The 22,754-nt window shown below is 52.1% G+C and overlaps 1 protein-coding gene across 8 annotated transcripts in view; it reads right to left on the bottom strand.

Moving 5' to 3' along the window:
- Positions 1-22,754, bottom strand: part of TNRC18 (trinucleotide repeat containing 18) — a 91,168-nt gene that overhangs the window by 32,798 nt on the left and 35,616 nt on the right. For 5 of the 8 annotated variants that reach the window (XM_034783677.1, XM_034783678.1, XM_034783680.1 and 2 more), the window contains 11 exons: positions 20,142-20,267; positions 16,964-18,757; positions 8,996-9,098; positions 8,030-8,235; positions 7,552-7,698; positions 6,339-6,523; positions 5,166-5,589; positions 3,665-4,615; positions 2,812-2,987; positions 1,302-1,438; positions 810-938 (listed from right to left, as the gene is read on the bottom strand). In XM_034783677.1, the coding sequence (XP_034639568.1) occupies positions 810-938; positions 1,302-1,438; positions 2,812-2,987; positions 3,665-4,615; positions 5,166-5,589; positions 6,339-6,523; positions 7,552-7,698; positions 8,030-8,235; positions 8,996-9,098; positions 16,964-18,757; positions 20,142-20,267 (4,378 nt within the window). The remainder of the gene's footprint in view (positions 1-809; positions 939-1,301; positions 1,439-2,811; positions 2,988-3,664; positions 4,616-5,165; positions 5,590-6,338; positions 6,524-7,551; positions 7,699-8,029; positions 8,236-8,995; positions 9,099-16,963; positions 18,758-20,141; positions 20,268-22,754) is intronic. The other 3 variants (XM_034783679.1, XM_034783681.1, XM_034783682.1) reach the window with 2 other exon arrangements.

Below are 22,754 nucleotides of genomic sequence, written 5' to 3'. Positions count from 1 at the left end.
TGGGAGGTAGGCACCTAACACCCCTTTGTGCCCTTGAAAATATCTTCAAGACAACGCAGAGCTTGGGAAGCCAGCTCATGCCAAGGTACCACTGTGAGAGACTCAACCAGCGACAACAGGTGGGGCAGAGAAATATGGTCAATGGGGCTTTGCACAAGGTGTCCAAATAAACCTGGTGGGCTTGCAAAGAGTGGGCACCACAGGAGAGGGTGATGCTGACACCAGGAAAGAGAGCACCCAGGCCAAACCATTTCCCACTGACTAGGGGCCAGGGAAGACAGCAGAAGCCCAGGAGAAAAGCCCCAGGAAGCGAATGCCTCAGAACACAAGTCATTCGGATTCGTGAAAATCATTCTCATCGAACTCATTAGCGTCACTCTAGATGGACATTCATTGGATTGCAGTGGCGCCTGGGTGGCCACAGTGTGCTAGTCACTGTACAGAACGCATACAAAGACACAGCCCTGTCCGCCTGCCCCACTCTTCACTTGGCTCAGCGGTCCACAGAACCCTTCCATTGCCTGCTCACTCTGCGCCATCAGGCGTCTCCTCCCCGAGGGGCACCAGACACACACTACCAACGTGATGCCGTGCCAGCCCTCTTGCTACAGCAACAGGCGCACGCCGCCACAGGGGGCTAGAGACACACTTCTACCACAACGCCACGCAGTGACCCTGCTGCCATAGACGCGCCCTGCCAGAACAACACCATCACGCAGGGACCCCCCGCTGCGTCCGAAATGCCGTCCCCGGGTCGGACGTGGTGCAACAACCCTGACATTCCCATCTTCCCCACGTTCCAGCCTTACTTTCCGCTCTTGCTGTCACTCTTCCCTCTCTCCTTAGGGGGCAACAGAGCGCTTGATCCATGTTTCCTCTTCCTGGGCCTTCCAGGGCCTCTTCTTGCCAAGCTTCTACTTTTCTCGTCATGCTTTTCCCTTTAAAAAAACCACACGCTTGACTGTTAGCCAAGGCAACAGCAAAATAAAACGAAATCCATTACACCACCAAAAGCCAACCCAGAACCGTTGTCTGGCACCAAACTGCTAAGCTGAGCCGTGAAATCCAAGGTTCCCTAACAGGGTCGCCCACCGACCACCAGTACCCGAGACTCCAAGCATGCCCAGTTGCATTCATCAATGGTCGGGTTGCCTTTTTACTAGCCTAGGAGCGCTTTGCAAAGCTTTGGCAGATGCATCATTGGAGGGGAGGTGGGGGAAAGAGAATGTTCTCCTGGGCCCAGAGGCAGAGAAGTTGCCCGGCCAAAAAAAAAAAAAAAAAAAGCAATCTGTGTGACTTACTCGGAGTCTCTGCGCCGCTGCAGTTTTACCAGCTCCCTCTGCTTCTCCTTGTAGCGCCGCTGCAGCTCTGCCAGCCTCATCCTGTAGTCCAGCTCCATAGCGTCCATGTTCTCAATGGCAGACTTGATGGAATACATCTGGGGTGGGAAGGCGAGACAGGCAGAGGTGGTGAGGGGAAGAAGGGATGCAGGTGCCAGCCACAAGATTGAAATGGGTGTGTTATTGCTTCCCAATCCCACGGCTCAGCAAGGGACAAGATGTCCCACTGGTGCAACCATTTAGATAGCTAGTGGCATATTACCTGCAGAAGGGAAGGGATCGACCTCATTTTATCACTGGCAGGAGAGTCATATTTCAAACGGAGGTTGCATACTAACCTTCGAGGGAAGGAGCTTTAACAAGCTAGCAGGCTGGCCAGGTTGCCTCGTAGCAGTGCTCTGTACTATCCTGTGGAGCCCCTGGTGAAATTCCTACTCTCCAGGTGAGTAGGAGCTGCAAGTCCTACAGAGGCAGCTTGGCCAGGCCCTGGGAGCAAGGGGTCACCACTGCTGAGCAGTGAGTCCCTTCCAGCTGATAAAGGGGCAGAACAGACAGGATCTAAACTGAGCCACTTCCCCATCCTCCTTGGTTGGAAAGGTGCTGGATGCAACGTAGGGCCTGGAAGGGGGCTGCCTTCCTCCGCTCCAGGACACAGCTCTAGAGTCATTCCAAACCAGTTGATTTTTTTTTTTTTTTTTTGGTGGTTTAACATAATAATATTAAAATGTTTCAGGGCAGATGAATGAGTGATTTCAGGATAGTGACCCTAAGGCCAAAGCCTGCCAGCTAGGGTGGGATTTGCAGGTCAGGCACGAGTGCGGAGGTTCATACACATTCAGCAATTTCTCACTTGGTGCCGGAGATTTCAGGCTCCTGTTCTACTAGGAGACATTGAGGCACCAATGACAGCCTCTCTATTTTTTTTTTATTATTATTATTAAGTGAGAAGGCCAGAGGGCTGGATAAACCAATGAACTCTTTCTCCTCTATGTCAGATTTAAATACAGCTCAAAACACAACCAACCTTAAAGCACGTAGCTACCTTTTGCTGGAGAAATGTCCTTGGGCGTTCTGCCTCTAACCCTAACCTTCTGGGTGCTAAAGAATCTGCAACTCCATCTCCAGGGAGGGGAAGCCTGCCACCATCTTTGTTTGTCCCCACAGCCAAAGAAACAGCGTAAGAGCTTCTCCTGCTGGCTCTGTATTACAAATACTGTCTCTAAAGCTGTGTCCCTCCCTGCTGAGATCAATGATGCTGACACACAAACAAGGAATGAAATTAAATCACACCACGTTGACTTTTGCTCAGCTACAAACACAGGAGGGCTGGGGGGAAGGTCTAGGTTTGCCAGACTGAGAAGGAGAACGTCAAGAGGGAAATACAACATTACGTGAATGACGAGTGGCGAGAGGAGGAACATTTAGGTAGGTTCACAACGTCATGTCAAGCTCAGCAGGAAAAGCTACTTACGGGTTCATCTTTTTTTTGCATCCAGCTGTACTTTTTGTTGGGGTTCAATTCTCGAGGCAGCCGGATGGTTTTCAGACTCTCCATAAAGGGGGCTGACAGAACCTCCATTAGCACATGGGTGCTGGCAGCTAGCAAGCTCTCCAGCGTCGGTCGGACCAGGCAGTTCTCCGGACCTGCTTAGGAGAAAGTTCAGGATTTAGCATTCAGCGAGGGCAAGTGCACATCTCCCATAGGCATCAAAGAGGCCAACAACCTCTTTGCTGCCTTCAGCTGCCTCACTGCCACCCTGACCTACCCTTGAGGTCTAGCCTGTTACAACCCACTCGCAGGATACTCAGAAACCTTCCAGCTGGTGGGAGGCTCAGTTTCCCCTCCCCCCCAGAAGCTACTGGAGGCCAGATCCCCTCAAGACCCACTGGAATCTCTTTGCAACGAGAGTCGTTTTGAGCTGTACGAGCCCATTATGCAGAAGACTGAATGGCTGCAGAATCCGTTGCTGCCAAGAGGGAGCTCCAAGAGCATATGGGTGAAGTGCACCTTCACTTTTATACCATGTAGTCGCCATACTGTAACCTGTGCAGATACAGGGAAGAACAGTTCAGACACCACCCACATCTGAGCCTCTTGGAGCAGGATTCCCAACTCAGTCTAGAGCATCAACAATAAAGGAAGCTCACGGCAGGAGCATTGTGGAGTTGCTGGCCATGACCCCACAGTTAAGGCGGAGGATAGATATACATCACACACCTACCCAGAGGGGATTTTGTGTATGGAGGCAGCACTAGCTGCTGTGGCAGACCCAGGTCCCCAGCCTCTGCACGGGTAGGAGACACAGCACACTTTCCAAACTCACTTTGAATTTCCTGCTTCCTCTTCTCCAGTTCCAGCTCTGCTATTTCACTCAGCAGAGTGATCCCCTGCAGGAAGGAGTGCTCCAGGGACAGGCCGGGCGACACCTCCAGGTTTACCCGGGCTTGCGTTATGTCATTGCCAGTTGTCAACAAGGAACAAGCCTGAGGCAGCTCTGTGGCAGCCACTAAGGCATTCATGCCGGCCAGTGGGTCGTCTGGCTTGATGTCCAGAGCTGGGATTTGACAGGATATCGCCTCATCTGCGTACGAGGAGATCTCCGACCCCTGCCGCCCCTCATCCGAAGGCAGGCTAGGAAACTCTCCCCGCTGGGGCGAGCCGCTGCTCTGCAGTTCCATGGCTAGAGAAGGCTCCTCTCTCTGGGGTGCCAGGTCCAGCCCAGGCTGCTCGCTATCCGGGTGTGGTACTGAGTCATCGTAGTCCATATGCACAGAACAGGTTTCCGCCCCGCTCCCAGCTTCAGCCCCAGCCTCCGTTTCTGCAGGGCAGGCTGCTACCTGGTACGCTTGTTGACAGTTCTGGAGGGCCTCTTGCTCCTGCTCCAAAGCTCTCAGAGCTTCACCTTGGTGCAACAGGAGGTTGCAACTGTCCACATTCTGTCCTGGGACAGCACTGGAGGCGGCCGCGTTCAGAGCCTCTATGTCCTGCTCGCAGATAGCGCCCTGGCTTTCGTCCAGTTCTACTTCCGTTTTCACTCGGTCTTCCAAGGACTCCTCTTCTGCCATAGCCTGAATAGGCTCTAGCATTTTGGATGGAGACAGGCGGATGGGCTTGACCTCTGGAGAAAGCTCCATGTGCTCAGACCCTTCTGCAGGCAGCGGGACATCAGGAGCCAGGCCGTCCGCGTCAGAGGCTGCGGTGGGCTGAAGGAGGTAGGGATAATGTCGTCCGAAGGAGGCAGGAAGGGACTGGAATGGATATCCCGGTGGAATCTCTGCAAGAGACCCAAAGGAATACAATACACAGTGACTGGTGCCAGTGGGGCTCATCCCCCAGGGTAGGTTCTCGATTACTCAACTTCACCCTTGCCAACCCCTATCCGTTCTCGGTGGCTGTTGCTTGCTGAACTTTCCTTCTGCCCAAGATGTCACCCTCCACCAAGGATGCAAGACCAAAAGATTCACCCAACCCATTCCTGGGGCAAGAGGAGACTTCAGCCTCCACTCCGTCCATGCTGGGCTCCTCTCTACTGTTCCCCCAATAGAGTGCAACCTTGAGGAACTAACCCCTCCCAAGGAAAGACGAGAATGCAAGATACAGGACCACGGCTCCAGGCTTCCCCACAGTGCTGTGTTGCACATCAATCCTAGCACCACACTTACCAAAGTGCGGATTGGTCCTTTCACATTAGCCCTTCCTTTAAAAAGGCCCTTCCCGGTCTTCTCTTGGGGAGGGTTTGAGGCAGGAAAGAGCCAAGGAGAGGAGGAAAGAAAGCGAGCCAGGCACAAACAGAAGGAGGCTCTTCCAAAGCAGGGCTCTCTTACCTGGGAACAAAGTCTGGAAAGGACTGGGAGCCTCTTTTTCCAGTTCCAAGTCTTTCTTCTCCACGTTCTCAGGTACCTCTTCTTTTGGAGGGATGGCAGGGGCAGGGGGCGGAGAGGCAGGGGGCGGGCTGGAAGGGTGGGAGCTTGGGGTGGCAGGATAAGAGTAGGCCGGCTGTGTAGGTGGTTCCTCCATCTTTTTGATAACCTCAGCTTTGAGCACAGATACAGGCGAGGCCCTGGGAGACAGGGGAGGTGGACTCACGGCCTTGCTGTAGGAAGTGGAGGCGCTTGGAGACAGAACAGGTGGCTTTCGGTGCAGCAGCCCTGACGTGGATGAGGAAAGGCCTGATTTCACATTGTCCAGGCTCCGTTTAGTAACCTTCTCTTCCGTGTCTGCTCGCTGCTCATTTACTTTTAACCTCTCCTGTTGCAAAAAACAGAGACGGGCGTCAGGAGAGGAGGTTTCTTAGGGTATCAGGTTAGAATCTACAAAGCAAAAAGGTCCTACAAGACTAAACAAGACCAGAAGCAGGACTTCCTACAAAAGGGAGTCTGCACAGTCAGAGCTGGAGATGCAGGAACAGGACCTGGGAATGGTTCTCTGCAAAAGGCAGGTGGAAGGTCTGGCAGGAGATACCTGTCGGGACCAGAGGTAAATGGTTTAACAGGAAGAGGTTTTTAGGAGAGGCCAGGCAGCAGGTTTGTGGCCTGACTCGTGATTTTTGAACACTTGGGGTTGGCAATACTGGTCCTGGGTCTCAGGAAGGAACTATCCAGTGTATGAAAGCCTTGTTTAGAGCAGAGTCAACACTGGCGCATTTTGTAAGATGACAATCTGAACTTCTGTTGCTGCCAGAAGCAGTACTGACTGGTGAGCCGACCCCCTGGCTTACATGGCCCCAATCCAAAACCCTACATCCAAACACCTCCACCTTCAGGGGTGTTCAAAATCTGAACTTGGCTCTTTAGAACATGTCAAATACCCCCAGAACTTGAGGTTTCCTTAGGGACTGGGAATTACTAAGGAGATCTCTTCCTCTGAATGCTGGGGACACACACACAAAGCAGGCAGGTCGCTGATGTTTGCTCGCCCAAGAACATAGACTTTGAGGTTGGTCCACTTTGAAACAGGGGAGTCCCCCCCCCCTGCTTGCCACAGCCCTTAGAACATACCACCAGCTGTGCATTCCTCTGGAGCTCCATGGCATGGGCAGCTTGCTGCTGCAGGATGTACAACTCATGCTGCCGGAGCAGTTGCTGATGAGACAGCAGCTGCAGCTGGTGAGCGTGCTGGAGGGTGCTTCTTGTAGGAGGGTACATCGCAGGCCAGAGCGGGGGTGTCCGGTCCATCAGTTCAGCTAGAGAACAAGGGAAGACACAAAGGCAATTGCAACCATGTTGTTAAAACGGACAGAACCTGAGTGCATGGAGCAGCTATAGAGGTGGGCTTAATATTCGCTGTAGATTTATGTTGTGCTCCCTCCCCAGATTGCATGGTGATTAATTTAATAGCGCACACAGAAATGCAAGTAACTCCCCCTCTTTAATTCTCCCCTCACACACACGCTCCTGCACCCCACCACATCTAGGCAATACCCAACAAGAGGGTCTTGGCCCTGCCGGAAAGGCCAGCAAACCTCGTCTGTGTCAGACCAGTGGGGCAAAGGAAGTTCCATAGTTGAGCCTCCTACTCTTGAAGGTTCCATGACGCCATCACACTTGCATTTAAATCTAGCAACTGTTCGCTTGAATGCCCCCAGCTGACGCCAACTATAGTCTCTCAGACAGCCAGGCCCCAAGCCTCACAGGGCTTTACAAGAGAAGCTAGTGTTGTAGTTGAAGAACTGGTGTAACATATTTGCAACTGCTGGAATAATTTAGCAAGCAGACAGTTGAATCCCACCCTGGCTGTAGCTTTATAGCCTCTACAGAACGCTGCCAGACGCAGCCACAGAATGGACCATTTTCAGAACTGAGCGACAGGAGACCGTCAAGCTGGGAAAGAAGATGGTCTACAAGGCTTGTACAAAGCTGTCCAAAGAATTAATAGCTGGAGAACTACCTCCATGCTGCCCATCAACGTACCAGTGCCGCGCAGCTTCACCACCAGTGCCCCCCACCTCAACAAAAACACACATCCTGCCCTAGAATTTTATTCTTGAAAAACTTACTACGGGGAGGTGCCAGGGAGCACCTTCTGGACAGACATCTACCGTTTGAGCCTTGAGCGAAGGTTCTAAACTCCAGTATCTCTTACTAGATACTGGACGTGTACACTCATGGTCTGTTACCATGGATAGACCACATCCCTTGTTCTGTCCCCACTGAGCTTTGGGTTATCTTCCTTCAAGACAGGGCCCCTGAATCATCATCTTTGTGTGCTTACCGAAGTGCGGCAGGTGCTCGCTGGGGATCACAACTAGCTGCCCGGACTGAGGATCTCTGGCAAACTGGTAGGCAGAAGGGATAGCACCTCCCATGCTAGGGGGGAAGCCTGGAGTCATGCCTTGATGCAAGGATGGGTGGCCAAGTCCTAGAAGGAGAATCATCAAAGAAACTTAAGTCAGACAATCAACGAGGGCTCCTGTAGACATTCATGCACCGGATATCGACAAATGAGGGGACGGGGAGAGAGAAGGGATATTGGAATATCCAGCTGCCCACAGGGACTCAGACGTATAGCACCTACAGGTGCACTCCATACTGCAGGTTATTTTCAGAGGGGCCTTTTCAAGAAGCATCCCTCTTGAAATCAGGGCGGTGCCACCAATCACCATGGTCAGTCACAGCGACCCTGTTCCTCTTTTATTCTTATGGGTAAGTCAAGAGCTTCACACAACCCTCCCTCTCCCAGAAAGACTCACCATAGGGATGGCCAGCTAGCCACATGGAAGGGCTGCCCGTCCTGGGTAGCCAGGGGTGAGCTGCCAAATGTGAAGCCGGGTCAGCAGACCAGCGCCCTGCGCCAGTCAGGGTTGGGCCCCCCGTAACCATGAGGTTGGAGTTCAAACCGTTTGTGGCACAGCTGGAGGGATGCAGCCGGGCAAAGTCCGCCAGTTCCTTGCTTTCTCTGGTCATTGGGAGGTAAAAACAGAAGAGTTCGAGTCAATCTTTGTGGTGGGCGTGTTGTGTGGCTAAAGAAACAGACTGAGAAGCACGAGGGATGTCAGTTAGCGATGAACCAGAGCACTGGGGAAGGAGGAGGAGGAGAGCGGATCTGCAGATTACTGGAACCCCCAAGAATCAATCTTCAAAGTATGGAAGAGAGACGCAAAGGGAGACCAGTAAGACACACACAGTGCCCAGGGGTCCCTTAGAATAAAGAGGAAGGTTAATAGCAGGTTTAGCCTGCGTTCCCCGCGCTGGTCCTGTTCCTCTGCCAACCTAGAGCTGTCTCTCTCCACCTTGCCTCTCATTTGCAGCAGCCATGGGTTGTGTGCCAAGGTCTGGTGGAGTTTCAGTCCTTGCGCGGCAGTTTGAAAGGATCGTTGTGTGTGCAGATTCGGGCAGCTCTGGACACACACCCAATGCCTGCAGGTTTGGATGCATTCTAAGCCCCAACTCCGCACTCCCAATTCTCAGCCCTCTCAAGGCCTGGTCTTTGTCCTTGGGGTCCTAAAGTCCAATGCTCCCTGCTGAACCAGGGGGGAACTGCACCCTGACTCCGCTCAAATGTGGGTACCTGCCACACTGCTGGTTACATCTGTGACTTCACTCAAGAGGGTACGTGGCCAGGCACTCAAGCACGATTCGCTAGGTGCATCCCCAAGCCCACGTGCTCCGCAAGACGGCCTAGTTCACACCTGAAGGAGCAAAACACAGAACCTCACCTGAGTAGCTTCTCCTGATCTCGCTCCAAACGCCCTGCCAGGAAGTGACTGTCCCTCTGGCGAGTGCGGTCGTCCCCGCAGTCCTCATCTGAGCGGCCATGCCCTAAGACACAAACCATCAGCAGTTAACACTGGTGCTGTCCCTGAAAAGACAAGCAGCTCTCTTCCGGTCTGAGACGTGCCAAGTACTCTCCCCTCCGCACCTGCGTTTCAAGGGCTACTGTCCCCATCTAGTATCTCCAAAGGGTTGCAGCTCTAAGCCCCCAAGTAGTTAATAAAATCAGCTGGAGTGATGGGACTGGGAGCAGGGACTTAAATGTATCTGTTGATCAGAGACATGATCAAGATACACTATCTAAATAGGGAGTCTGGGGCTTGGGGTTATTTTCTCACACTATTCCCATCCCAATCCTGTGTGGTTTGAAATATGTACTTTCAAGCAACTGAATTTAGCGAAGTATGTCCCCTGCGCTCTCCCGCTATAATCGTCTGCCAAGGTAAAAGAGAAGGGAGGTAAGTCCAAGAAGAACCGATTCTTAAAGACAAAGTCCAGACTGCATTTCGTTCTATATGATCTGCACAAAGCCCACAACATCTGCGTGAACTATAGCAGCCATCCTGGGGTCAGGTTCTTTGGCCTGTCCTGTACAGGCGCTCACCCCAGATAATCCTAATGGTCCACTCTGGCCTTACAGTCTATAAAACTATGACCTTACGCACGCACCCACTTTAATAAAAGCACTCTGTGCCCAACAACATGTGCTGTGGGAGAGAGCTAGGACATAGATACTCCAGAAAAGCAATAGCCATCAGAGAAGCAACAGCCTTGATCTGTTAGCATAGAGCTCTCGTCTCTGCACAGAATCCAAGTGACACGAAAGGGACTCTGCCCAGACACAGGGAGGCGTTGCAGCGCTAGGGCCTAGGAGAAGACAGCAAGATCCAATGAGGGACTGGGCCCTTACACGGATACCAAGCGTACCCAGAATTCGAACTGCGAGTGCAAACAAAGAGCTAGGGAAGGGATAACCACCTCCTGCTTCAGGGTGTTCGACAATCTCTGTTAGGGATTAGGACGAGACCTTCCTGGGGAGCAGACTGTCCTGCTCTACTGTGGGAATTCTTGCACCTTCCTCTGACAGAGACAGGAAACTAGACGGACCTCGGGGGTGATCCAGTCTGGCAATTCCTGTGTCCCAAGGGAATTTTCAGCTCAGGTAGCTTATATTTTCTTCACCTTTTTCTAAAGCCTTTGCCTATGCCGCTTATCCCCACCCCCACCCTGCGCTCTCACAAACACACTTCATTGTTACCCTTGCCTAGTACTTTTTGGGGGAGGGCTGGGAGTGGCTAATAAAGCCCATCCCTATTCCCAGTAAATCAGGATGATTTAGTTGGTGTTGGTCCTGCTTTGAGCAGGGGAGTGGACTAGATGACCTCCTGAGGTCTCTTCGAACCCTAATCTTCTATGATGCCTCCTTGTTCCCCTGACCAGACACAGGCAGGTCCCCTTTAGCAGGTCCAGCCTTGGCCTTGGCGAGGCCCCACTCGCGGCAGCGGTCCAAACTCCTAATAGTTGCCTCCCTTGGACCAGGGCGGCTTGCAGCCATGCTGCACTGCCTCATAGAGCCGCACCTTTGTTCATTTGCATCCCTTTCCCAAGGCCCTTCTGGCTGGGACTGGTGCACCAGGAAGCATCTCTTAACATTAAGTCTACCCTGCTGACAAAGATCCTTTCAAGGGAAAGCTGCACTGTGTATTTCAGCAGACCTGGACAGTCTGTGTTTTTTAGCTGTCAAGACTCCAATTCCCTCAGCTTCTACTGTCAGGAAGAATATTGTAGTGAAACAACATCTCCCCCACCTCCTCCCCCCTGCTTGCTTCCAGTGGGCATCAGGTGGAAAGGCGCACGCCCGATTCTCGAGCATCTCAACCAGCCTTCTCAAGGGGCTTTACATGGTGCCAGCATACAGCTCGAAGCCTGGCTGGACACTGCACTTTACGGACACTAGCTTCCACAGGCTGCTGCTTCCTTGAGCCGGCAGATCAAGCTGGATGCCAGTTTCTGGCACCCATTAGCCGACCCTTCCCTAGTTTTAATGGCTTCCATACGCTTCTCAAAGTCCGGTCCTGAGGGGGCGAGGCTGGTATGGAACAGAGGCTAAGGTAGCAGCCTCATGCCCCAGTGAAGAGAGCAGCATCTTCTTTGTTGCCCCTGTGAATGACTTCTCAGAGGACAGAGACAGGCCCCCTCAGAGGTCGAATCCCTCAGGAGCACAGCTTGAGAGCACAGGCCCTGTTGGGACGGGCTGATGGGCAGGGCATTTGGAGCCTCTCTCTGGTGGCATTCTGTGCTGAGCCGCTTCATGCCCTCATGCTTCTCCCTGCTATCCTGGGAGACCCATCTCTCCTCCCCCTGTTCAAACAGGCAGCACCAAGGGGATTGTCTGATGGTCTTTGAAGGCAGAACAGGGGGAAAAGAGAGGAGAGGAGATGGATTTTTCCAGGGACAGCCAGCAACTTAGCTGGCAGCACGAGCCGGGTGAGGGAGTGTACAGCAAACCCAGCTTAAGTGTGGCTTCTGCTCATCTACAACCAAACACTGTGCTGTGATCCAACGCCAGTTGATCTCGGGGTTGGGATTATTTTAAGAGCTTGCTAACGTAGCCAACGTACACACACCCGCAGCCCAATCACCCAGGTTTTTCCATTCAGAGCCCTTTTGATTTATTTAGCTTTAATCAAGGCCTGGCCATCTCTTTGGCAGCTGAAAATGGGCTAGAACACTGGCTAATAGCCTCTCGGGCTGTTTTCCCTCCTTGGCATGTCCCCCCACCAGCCTTTTTATTTGCAGAGCTTATATTTTATTTTATTTTTTGCCATCTATATTATTTCAGATCTACTATTTATAGCTGGGCTTTTATTTTTATTTTTTAAACCAACCCCCACCCCTCCATTCGTTCTTGCTTACAGAATTTCCCCTCCCATAAGGGGACGGTCCCTTTTCTGTACAAACCAGCGATTGTCCCTATCCGTGAATGCCCATTTTGTCCATCTATATGAACATGACGCATGGAGCGCATACAAAATTCAATCACTTATGCACAGAGGAAAAGCCTAGGCCTGTTTCCTTGGCAACCAATGCCCAGTACTAAATACCTGCATTTTACTTGCCAAATACTACAGATTAGCCAACTAAAGCCTGCTTTCTCTTTCTTAAAAGGTCTAAACATTCACGCACCGTCCACTCAGCGCAAGCAAGCTAATGTTATTAGTAGAATCTCTCTTGGCGCACAAGGGGAAAGGAGGGTAGAGAAAGAAAAAGAACGGCCTTGTTTTCTGTATGAAAGCCAATTCCATCACTTAGCAACAGACCCAGAGGCCTGTTAGAATTCAACCTTTGTTTGCAGCCTTTTAGTTTGGCTCCGTAAATTACATTTAACGCAGGCTGGGAGGGTCTGGGTGGCTGAATGGCTTAACAAACAGCCCCCCGTGTTGGCTATGAGGCCTTCTGATGGCTCAAGCCACAGCAGAGGAGAGCGTGGAAAGACCCAAGGGGTCTATGGGAATGGGATGGGGGGGTTACAGGGGAGGAGGCTGCTAACAGAGAGAAAAATGTCTCTCCAGACAAAGATTTGGGCTGGGGTGTGATGGCCGGGGTGATGAATCTCTGCCCCTCTGGAGAATTAAAAAGCTAAGCTGAATGAACGCGTTTGTCTCACTCAGGCTCCCTCAGCACTGCCAATCAATCCCAGCTCAGACAGGAGGTCTGACATGGAGAGTACAGGCGAGGCGGCGGGCTGACAGAGGAGAGGTGCCAATAGGAGGAATGGGGAGAAGCGGTGACAAGGTCAGGGAACCTGGCGTTTCAGGAACACAGGGTGCCCAGGTCTGACTGGCAGGTTTAGAGGTGCTCACAGCTGGGAACTGCTAGGAGGTTACTCCCTCGAGCCTGGAATTTCTGCATCTCCGCCATAAATTCCCAAACTGCAAATCCCATCACTTTCCTCCCTCTGCTCTGGAGTACCGACGCCCTCCCTCAATCAAGACGCATCAGCTCGATAACCCGCACCCCTTCGGCACGCTAAGCTTGGGCGCTGGGCCTTGGTTGTGTTAATGGGCCTGACACAGAGATCAGAACAGGGTCAGTTCAGTTGGCAAAGGAGTAGTGTGGCTTTATAACCTAGATGCTTCCGCCTCTCAACAGAGCAGGAATGGGTTCAAAAAGATGTTAATTCCCACCTTAGCTGAGTTCCCACCTACATATAAGTGAGCCACAACTCTCCCTGCCAGGTTCTTGGACCCATTCCCCTCTGAACCAGGCGTTCTTTCAGCAGAAGTCCTGACAGCCCCACGCTTGTTACCCCTTGTTGTCTGCACTCCCTTGGGTCTGTTTTTGTTGCAATGAGGGCGGGGTGGAGGGTTATTACAATATTTGGAGCATCTCTTTAGAAGTGTATTTTAGTATAAGATGCAGTGCCCAGAGACCCTGGAAACACAAAGTCATTATCCCATCTGACCTCTCTATTCAACTGCAGGAGGATTGACTCCAGTGCTGTTCCCCTGCACTGACTGTGTGTTTACTCTATTGGGAGCATGCATCTCAGAGATGCCTCAATGCTACTCTAAAATGCACTCGGAGAGCAGGATGGTACAGGCAAAGGCATCCACAAACATTGGGGAAACGATAGAGCAGAAAAGAGAGAATCATTATGGAAAATAAGATTCCTAACACAACAATATCCTTGGGAAGCCAGGTAAGGGCAGTCATGGCCACGCTACATGACATTGCATCAGCTTAATTTACATTGTTTTTTAAACTGATTTAGTTAAACTGGTGCAAGCCACTTCTTCACCCCAGTAGACGCTCTGATTTTGGCTTGTGTAGGTTTAGCTTAATCTGTTTTTTTAATACCAGATACAACTAAAATCAAACTGAACTAAAAAAAAAAGGGGGGGGGGACCTGCACCAGCTTAACTAAAGTGATTTGAAAAAGAAAAAGAAGAAAAAAGAAAAAAAAAAAAAGACCCTCACACCTTCATTTAAATCAATTCAAATTTATATGATGAGAAGGGTCTGTGAATGGGTGCGTCCCCCAGCCTCGATCTGGTCCCCTTACTTTGGAAACACAAGTAAATGCCATCATTAGAGCTGCTGAGGGCGATTTCTTTTTCCCTGAAAAAAAATTTGACAAAAGACCCCACTTTTTTGTAAAAAGTTTTCAATAACATTTTTCAGGGGTTCATAAAAAAACTCTTGGATTTCTGGTCTTTGGCAGCTGAAAACTGAAATATTCAGGGCACAAATTATTTGGTTTCACTGAAAATCCTGCCCCCCACCCCACCCCCATCCACACGAGCTGAAATTTGTCTGTTTTCAGTGACTGACAGCCCAAACATGTTCAGTTTGGGGATGAAAAACCTGAACATTTTTGTCAAAAACATATTTCCCAGAGAAATTTCTGTTCTGATGAAAAATTTGTTTTTTTTTGTCAAAAAGATTTCAAATGAAAACTCTAGACCAGCTCTAATCATAGCAGATCATGAAGGGTATGGGCCTGCCAGACACCACTAAATTCAATGGGAAGACTGGTATTGACTTGATCAGGCTTGAGACAAGGCCTTATTTGAGTAGCCTAAATGTTCCTGCTGGTCCATGCCAGAGTCAGACTTGAGCTGCTCTTTGCTTACTGATGGGCCTTTGGGGGTAACAATGGTTATCTTCCCTCTGGGCTCTATCCCATTGCTCCTCCTGTCTGATGTGCACATGAGGCTACTGGCCGTGCCAGTGAAAGCGTGGGGTCTCCAGCACCAGGAAGCTCTCAGTGGTTTTGTCTTATCTGGAGGAAGGTCTTCATCCAGATAAAACTGGGATAATGCTGGTAGGTAGGGAAGCAGTCAGCCAAAGTGGCAGAGAGGATCTTAGCCCCTCCACTAGAGCTGATGTCACTATGGTTTTCAGTCTGGGACTCCTTTTGGAGCCCCAGCTACTTTCTGGATGTTCACGCCGTGGCCGGGAGTGTGAGAGTGCCAATTATCTGTCCGTATCAAGAGCTGCAGCCTTTTATTCTGGGCGTTACGGGAAGCCTCGTGATGGCTACCAGTGCCTTTGCCACGCAGAGTGGATTGCTACAACGTACTCGACAGGGGGCAGCTCCTCAAGGGCATTCAGAGGCTGGGCCCCAAAATGGCTCTCGGTCTAGGGCATCTTTTGCAGAGGGTGAATCACACCTTCCATAAGCTATGCTTGGCCTCAGACTTGTTTTCAGGTGCCATTGGATGGGCTGGTTTCAAGCAGCTAAACCCTAAAAGAGCTGGGGGCTTGTTGCAGAGACCACCTCTCTCCCAGTGCAACATTGCGGGAGGCAAGATCAGCCAATGCACCGGAGCCGACCGCTCACCGGGGTCTTCCATCAGGAGAGCGGCCCGTTCTGTGGAGCAGGTGGCAGCTTGTACACCAACCAATGTGCTCTAACCAATACCAGCGACACCCTCGTTTTGATGGGCACTCAGACTGATCCCAAAGCTTAACCAACTCCCTTCCTGATACCCCTCCAAAACTGAGCCCATTAGCTTCAGGAAGGGATTTGTCATTTGTTTCATGCTGCACACACCAACAGGTGTGCTTCCCAGCCAGATTTGGGTTGCACAGCAGCGGCATCCAGTGGCCAGTTGGACCAATTGCAAGTATGAGTTTTCAGAGGTTCACTCTTAAAACGCCCTGCTTCTATTTAAAACAAGGCCTGAGGTGTGAACTCAGTCAGGCAGCAGCCCCCTCTGGTGATCTCTGCACCTCGGAAAGGTGAAAGGCAGTGAAAATCAAATAGACGGGGTGCTAGATTTAAACGGAAACCTGTTAAAAATGATCAGAGAAAGTGTGTGTGTTTCTGTGCAGTGGGGGGAGGAGGCGGGCACACCACAACCATGATGCGGGACAGAATGAACACAAGAATCCTGGTATAAAAAGAAACTCCACAAGTTAAATGAGGAATCGAATGGCAGGTTTGCAGCCCTCTGGCTTTAAAGCCATGCAGCTCCATGTCTGTCCTTCTGACTAACACCAAATAGCCAACCAAGAGCCCAGCAGATGACTGCATTTAGCTCCCAATCTTGGGAAAATCTATTCTCTATCTGACGCACGGGGGGAGTTACATATGCAAACCCTCCCTGAGCACCCTTAGTCTAGCTGAACAGTTACTTGAATTCAGTCTCGTCTGGCTTGACTAATGCAATGGAGCAATTCGGTCTTAGCACACAATAGCTACGTTCAACGTAGTCTCTACCCCGAGCAAGGGCTGAATTTGGTCCTACTTCATTTAAACCCATTGTAAATCCTAGATTGAATAATGGGTACAAGGTGCACCCATTATTATTGGGGAGTGGCAAGTTCCACTCTAAGGCTCTTTCGAACCGGGTGCAGGTGCCTGCTGGCCTAGGACGGGGAGGTGGGATCCCAAGAATGGGAACCGCTCAAGCAGTCCCTGCACCTCACCCTGCCAAGGCCTTGGAGGCATGAGAGGGGAGGATTCCCAACGCCCCTTCAATCCCCGCAGAGGCTGCTCATAAGGGGAAGTTGGCGAGTCTCCCTGGTAGCAGGAGACTTTTGGCTTGTGGTGCACGGGGAAGCAGACGGAGACTACCGAACTCAGCTCTGCAGTACAGCATGCAGAGGGCAGCTCTCACTACCATGCTGGCTGACCTCCTGATACTGGAGAGGAAAGGCTCCCTGGGCTCTAACCAAGCCCCTGAGCCAACCAGATCCCCCAACCAAGCAGCGTCTAGGTTTTAGCTTCCTCTGCCCCCACCCTATTCTCATTCACCCCCACTCCACAAAGGCAGCCTAGAGAGGGGAGCCCAGATAACCCTGACATCTCAATACATCCTTCCCCTCTGGGAACACCCCAGCATGGCAGAGTTCAGTCCCACGGGAGGGAGCTCAAGGCTCTCAGACAGACCCCAGGGTCCTACCTTTTATGCTGCTCAGGGAGAGGGAGCGATCCCGGTCAGCCAGGCTAGGCCCCACTTTGCTGCCGCTGTTGTCCTTTTGCCGAGCAACCGCCACCGCGATGCCCACAGGCAGGTGCCTGACCTCCACCTCGCCCTGTGACCCAATGCTCTCTCGGCCAAAGGACTTGGCACTTTCTGGTCTCTCCAGGTCTCTCTTCAACTGTTTCCCGGCCTGCTGGGACAGCAGCTGCTGGATCTTGGAGGTGCCCAGCTGGGCCGAGTCCAGCTTCATGTTGCCAAGCCCGCCAAAGGGGCTCTTCTTGCCGTTGCTTTGCCGAGCGGTCGTCTCCTTGGCAAAGCTGCCGCTGTACTTGATGAGGCTTTGCATGGCAGACCCTTCGCTGTGGGAGGTGGGGTGCAGACCGTCAGACGTGCCCCGGGACCCTACCGCTGAAGACCTCTGCAGGCCACTGGGGTCGAGGTACGCCTTCTTGACTTCCTCCTCCACCTGGCTAACGTGGTGGTGCTGGGCGGCCAGCACGGCCATCTGGGTGGTGGCAAAGTTGCCCATTTCAAAGGGCTTCCACTTGTGCTCGGGCGGCTTCAGCTGCCGGTGGTCCAGGTGTTGCCTGGAGGAGTCCAAAGTGCCATATACCTTAGCTGCTTCTTTTGAGCCGGCCCTTTGGAAGCGGTCTCGTTCGCAGGCGCGGTGTTCTGGCTCCGGGCACGGTCTCAGCAAGCCCTTGGCGGCCAGGAACTCCCTGCTTTCCGGAGAGCCCAGCCCGGGCCGGTTCAGAAAGGGTTCCGAAGCCACTTGCCTCTTCAGCGCCATGGAGTTGGCCCTGATCACGGACCCCTTCTCCCTCAGGGCCTCCATCCTTTTGGCATCGCTGTGGCAAGAGAAGTCCTGGGACAAGAGCGTGCGAGAGGCGTCTGTGTGACCCCGCTCCGTGGGCGACTGCAACACACTCACTTTGCCCATGTCCTTGTCCTTCGCTTTGTTGTCCCGGGCCTGGGAGGCAATCTGGATGGGCCCGTTCCTCTCATCGTAGGCCTCGACCGAAGGCACGAAGGTGGGGGCGACGACTTTGTGCTCCCTCCCGGGCTCCTTGGCCGGCGGGAAGATGGTGTACATGCTGGAATGGACAGACTGGGGCGGGAACGCAGAGGATGGCGTCATTTTCCCTGGCTGGGAAGGGTGCGGGGAGGGGCAACTGCAGGAGATGTGCAAAGCGCCTCCCGGGGTCATGGCGGAGTCGCCCCTTTTCAGCCTGTCCGAGTGGGCATGAGCAGAAGGCCTCATGTTCTCGTCATGGCGGTTGGGGTCCTTGGCACAGCGGTCCTGCTCGCTCCCGAGCGCTTTCAGCATGGGGTCCCCACCGCCATTGCAGTTGTTGAGCGAAGAAGTCTGCAGCGGATTCTTGGACTTTGGTTCTCCGCTGCCAGCCCCCCGGTTTGGCATGTGCTCAGCTAGGAATGGGGACAGCCGCTCCCCTGCCTTCACTGGCTTCTCCAAGCCAGTCCCTTTCCGGTCACTGTCGGGTTTGGCTTCCTGAGTGAGATCCACCACGCTGCGAGGCCGGGGCTCCTCTTTCGGCTTGCCATCTTTCTTGGGGAAGTGTAGGGAGAGGTCACTCCGACAGGCCCGCTCCTTTCCGGGGGCATCTTTCAGGCCCTCCTTGGAGCTCTTGTGCAGGTGCCCAAGGTCCTTCTCACGGTGCACGGCGCTTGGTGCGTGGTTGGCCGCTGTCCTCGAGACGGGGGCTTGGGGGTGCAAGGCAGACTGTCCCGCGTGGCCGGATAAGTAAAACCCATCTGCAAAATGAAATGGAACAAGATTACCTTGGTTTCTCGCCACTGCAAACTCCCAACCGCGACTGCTCCCATCACAAGCCCAAAAACTCTAGGCTGTGACTCACGAACATGGGGAAAATAGGGCCAGGCCAATATGGGACGAGCATTTAGATGCACTTGGCAAGGGGGCAGGACAAATCCCAAACCTTTAGTCCTTAGCGTTAGCAGAGAGCCAGGTTTCTAATGGGGTTCCCAGAACACGTCCAAGCCCCACCAAATCCCAACCATCAGACTGAAGGGGAGAAGGATCTTGCCAAGAATCCCCCCTTGATCACAGCACCTCTGTCAAAGACAGGCCCCCAGGTCCTCTGCACAGCAGTGATGCAACGGAGGAACTGGCTGAGCCTTTAGGGGAGGTACACCCGAGCCTCTCTTGTTCTGAAGGGTAGGGCACCATGGGCGCACCAACCCAAGAACCTGCGGCCAAAGAGTGTCTGGCTCATACAGAGCCTGGGCGAAGGGGCTGAGATGGGTTAACTGCACTTGTGAAGGGTTAATGTCGTTCATTTGATTGGTCAAGATTCTTCTGGGGTCTCGAGGTACTTTTCAAAATCAGCCTCTCAGCCTCCTTCCAGGCTCAGGTCTCGGAGCATCACCCAGCCGACAGCTGTGGTTCTGCATTTTAACTCCAGACTGAGCTCAGCTGGGACCCCTCCTGTCGCCCACCATTAGACAGCACAACCCCCTTAACCCTTTGGGGACTGGGACAAAGTTCCAATGGTTTGACGGCTGGCAGGTAGCCTGGTAAGGGGTCACGTGGGACAATCTAGGGCGATGGCTGCCAGGGCTGAGGTCTCTCCCTTCTAGGGAGCAGGGGAAGGGAAGGAATCAGCAGAATCTAAGGGCTGACTCTCTCTGGCTGCTGGGCAGAGGATCTCCGGACACGGAAGAGCATGCTGGTGAAATCGGATGGCCACCATGGGAATCTGCCCTAGTTAGAGCCACCGATGACCGGCCACCCAGGGGAAGCCCCCATAAGCTGTGATTTGCACCGCAACAGCTAACCTCCATTTCCAGCAGTGGTTGTTCCACTGGTGCGCAGAGCATTTGACCTGTCGGTGCTGGTGGTTCGCACTGGTGCAGCTACATTAAAAAACAGGGCAATGCCTCCGCGCAGCCACGGTCTTTAATAAAATCACCACCATCTCCCAGGGAGCACCCCTCCTGTTAACACCTACCAGGCTTGGGCCCCCATGCAGGGAGCTGTAAGGAGGGTGGATGGAGAGGTCTCTCAGAGGATGGAGATGGGGAAGGAGCGGTGAGGATAGAGAGGAAGAGCCCGTGCCAGTTGTACAGAGAGGGACAACAACCCCGGTTCCAAACACACCGATGCAAGCAGACTGACCTTTCTGTGACTCAAAGAGGCTATGCTGACCCAGCTGGGCCAGGAGGGGGCTACTGCTGCGGGAGGGCTCGAGGTGGCTCAGGGGAATGTACGACGGGTAGAGCCCATTGGGCAGATGGGAGAAGCCTGAAAAAACAGAAGAGGAAACATGTTTCAGAACAGCCGGCTCCCTGTGTTGGAACAAACCCCGCAGAGCTACAGATTGTTATGGCTGGCAACACACACACACCCCCAGCACCACGCCAGAAGAGGCGGCTTTGCTTGAACAACCCATTGCGTCATGCCAGGCTGCAGGGTGCTGAGAGTCAGACTCACACTCCAGAGCTCTGGAGCACCATATAGAGCCTCCCACCAGAGGGCGCTGCCTGCTGCCCCGATATTTCCCCTTGAAGTCGGGAACATTCCCCCTTGAAGTCGTGGCTACAGATCACATGGCCTGCACCAGCTGTATCGCCATCCTGCTGGGATGTAAGCACTGCCCCAGTCCGTAGGCAGCTGCAGGGAGCGATCAACGTTGTCAAAATTTGCAACAAAACTCCCCATCGCAGCAATCCCACTGTTGTGGCAGCAATATTGTTGAGAGAATCCATAAAACAACTGATTTAAAGAGCCACAACAGAATCTGAATGGAGACAGACAATAACTGTCGCCTGTGCTCAGAGCAGCATCTGGATGACCTAGTTAATATTTCAAATTATTTAGACGCTATTCATGATCTTTTGCTATGTATATATTTACATAAGGCACACTGATGAATTGGCGCTGTGCACCATTGCCACCTACTGGATGGAATCAGAACTGCTTAATTTTTGTGTTACAGCTTGTTTTTCATTAGTTTCATTTTTGGCTTTCTTTTAACAATTTTTGAGTTCTACGTAGCTGTCAAAAAAATTCGCTTTGTCTTTGTATATACACGTAGTACTGTTTCAAACAGCACTACATTCAAGCACACTAGAGCACCTTTAGCGCACACCAGCAGGGTCTACACAGATCAATGAATGTGCAACACATTACTGTGCTTTAGAAATCACACCCCCGTAGTCCACATTACTGCTCAGTGTAAACAAGATCTTAGAGCCAAGTCTGGGATCAGGAACATCACCTATGTAAACAAACTGCACTGGGAAAGGAGTGAAGTCAACATAAATTGAGTAACTATTTCTGGTATTTTTCTGGTGCGTATTGGATGAACGGCAATTTCATTTATTTTGTACCGGGGGTGTTTATTGGTTAAAAGCCAAAACCCCAAGCCCTGGTTATAACCCCTATATGGCTCACTCCTAATGGAGATCTTTCTTTGGCCCAAGCTCTTTTCGGAGCAGGATGACCGGAGCTTTATCCTAGCTGTCACTGTGATGTTCCAACTGCAGAGCAACGAGACAATTGCTAAATCCCAGGTGGGACAGATTTGCTACAGTTCTATGCATAATTATATAAAAACAGTGCACATAGACCCTTTGCAAGCCATGAAGTGTTCACACAGGAACATTCACACTATGTGTGGACAGCGAAATGTACCTTTTTATTCCATGGGCTGGAGAGAGTTGCATAATTCCTGAGCACTAGTACAATGAGGAGATTTATTCTAGATTAGTGACTAGTATGTTCATCTAGATCACGCCGCCTTGTCAGGAACTAGGGTAAGGAACAAGCCAACCCTGGGAACAAATTACAGCTAACTTAGATGGGACTGAATGTGTCCCCTCTGGCAGGGCCCATGGTTACAGTAAGGGAAGGAGACCCAAACCCATTTCCCTCACGACCTACCGCTTGAGTCTCAATTCCACAGCTGCTGTATGCAAAAAACCAACTGAAGACCGTGGGAGTTCTGCACATGGAGCAGAATCAGTCATTAGAACACGGACATTTTTCAGAGCGCAAGTCAAGTGAAAGTTTGGCAACACATGGGAGCAAATACTCTCCACGCATGCGCTCCGAAGTGGTAAGCTCTCAACTTCACGGCTGACCTAGCTGTCCCCACCAGGCATTTGCCCAGGCCTTTGGGGGCGGGGGAGAGACACAGGATCTAATATTTGGGGGGGGGCGAATCAGCATGGGAATGGTGCCAAGAGTGTGTTGCAGAAGCAGCTGCTCTAAGGGGTTACACGCAGGGCACCATTCCATGACCCACTGTTTCATTTTCTTCACTGCCCACGGTCACCTCTACACAAGGGCCTTATCCAGGCTTCTTTCCTGAAGATCTCCCACTTGATGCAGCTCCACCCATGCAGGACTTTCTAGCAGCCTGTCCACACTGGTGACTTCGCTAGAACTCCCCCTAATGGCAGCCGTGGTAAGAAATTAAGAAAAAAAGCTAGTGTGGAACCTCGGGAACCCGAAGACCTGACACCTGACGTCAAACACAGATCTTGCTGCAACCCTGGAGAGGAATATGATTTAGCTGCTGGGGTGGACAGGATCAAACTGTCTTCCAAGCCCAAGTAAGTGTGTGTGATTGAAGCCTGGTTCTAACAAGGACTGGGGATGTTTTCTGCATTGGCTGTTGAACGTGGCTAGTTTTTTAGCACAGATCTGCCCTATGGGATCACATCAATCCAGATTGCAGAACTGAATGAGGGCAGTGGCCCAGAGAAGGCTACTTCACCTTGATCC

The sequence above is a fragment of the Trachemys scripta genome, chromosome 10, assembly GCF_013100865.1.
Source record: "Trachemys scripta elegans isolate TJP31775 chromosome 10, CAS_Tse_1.0, whole genome shotgun sequence".
Lineage (NCBI taxonomy): Eukaryota > Metazoa > Chordata > Testudines > Emydidae > Trachemys > Trachemys scripta.
The sequence above is the reverse complement of the archived record's forward strand: the minus strand, read 5'-3'. Positions and strand labels throughout refer to the sequence as shown.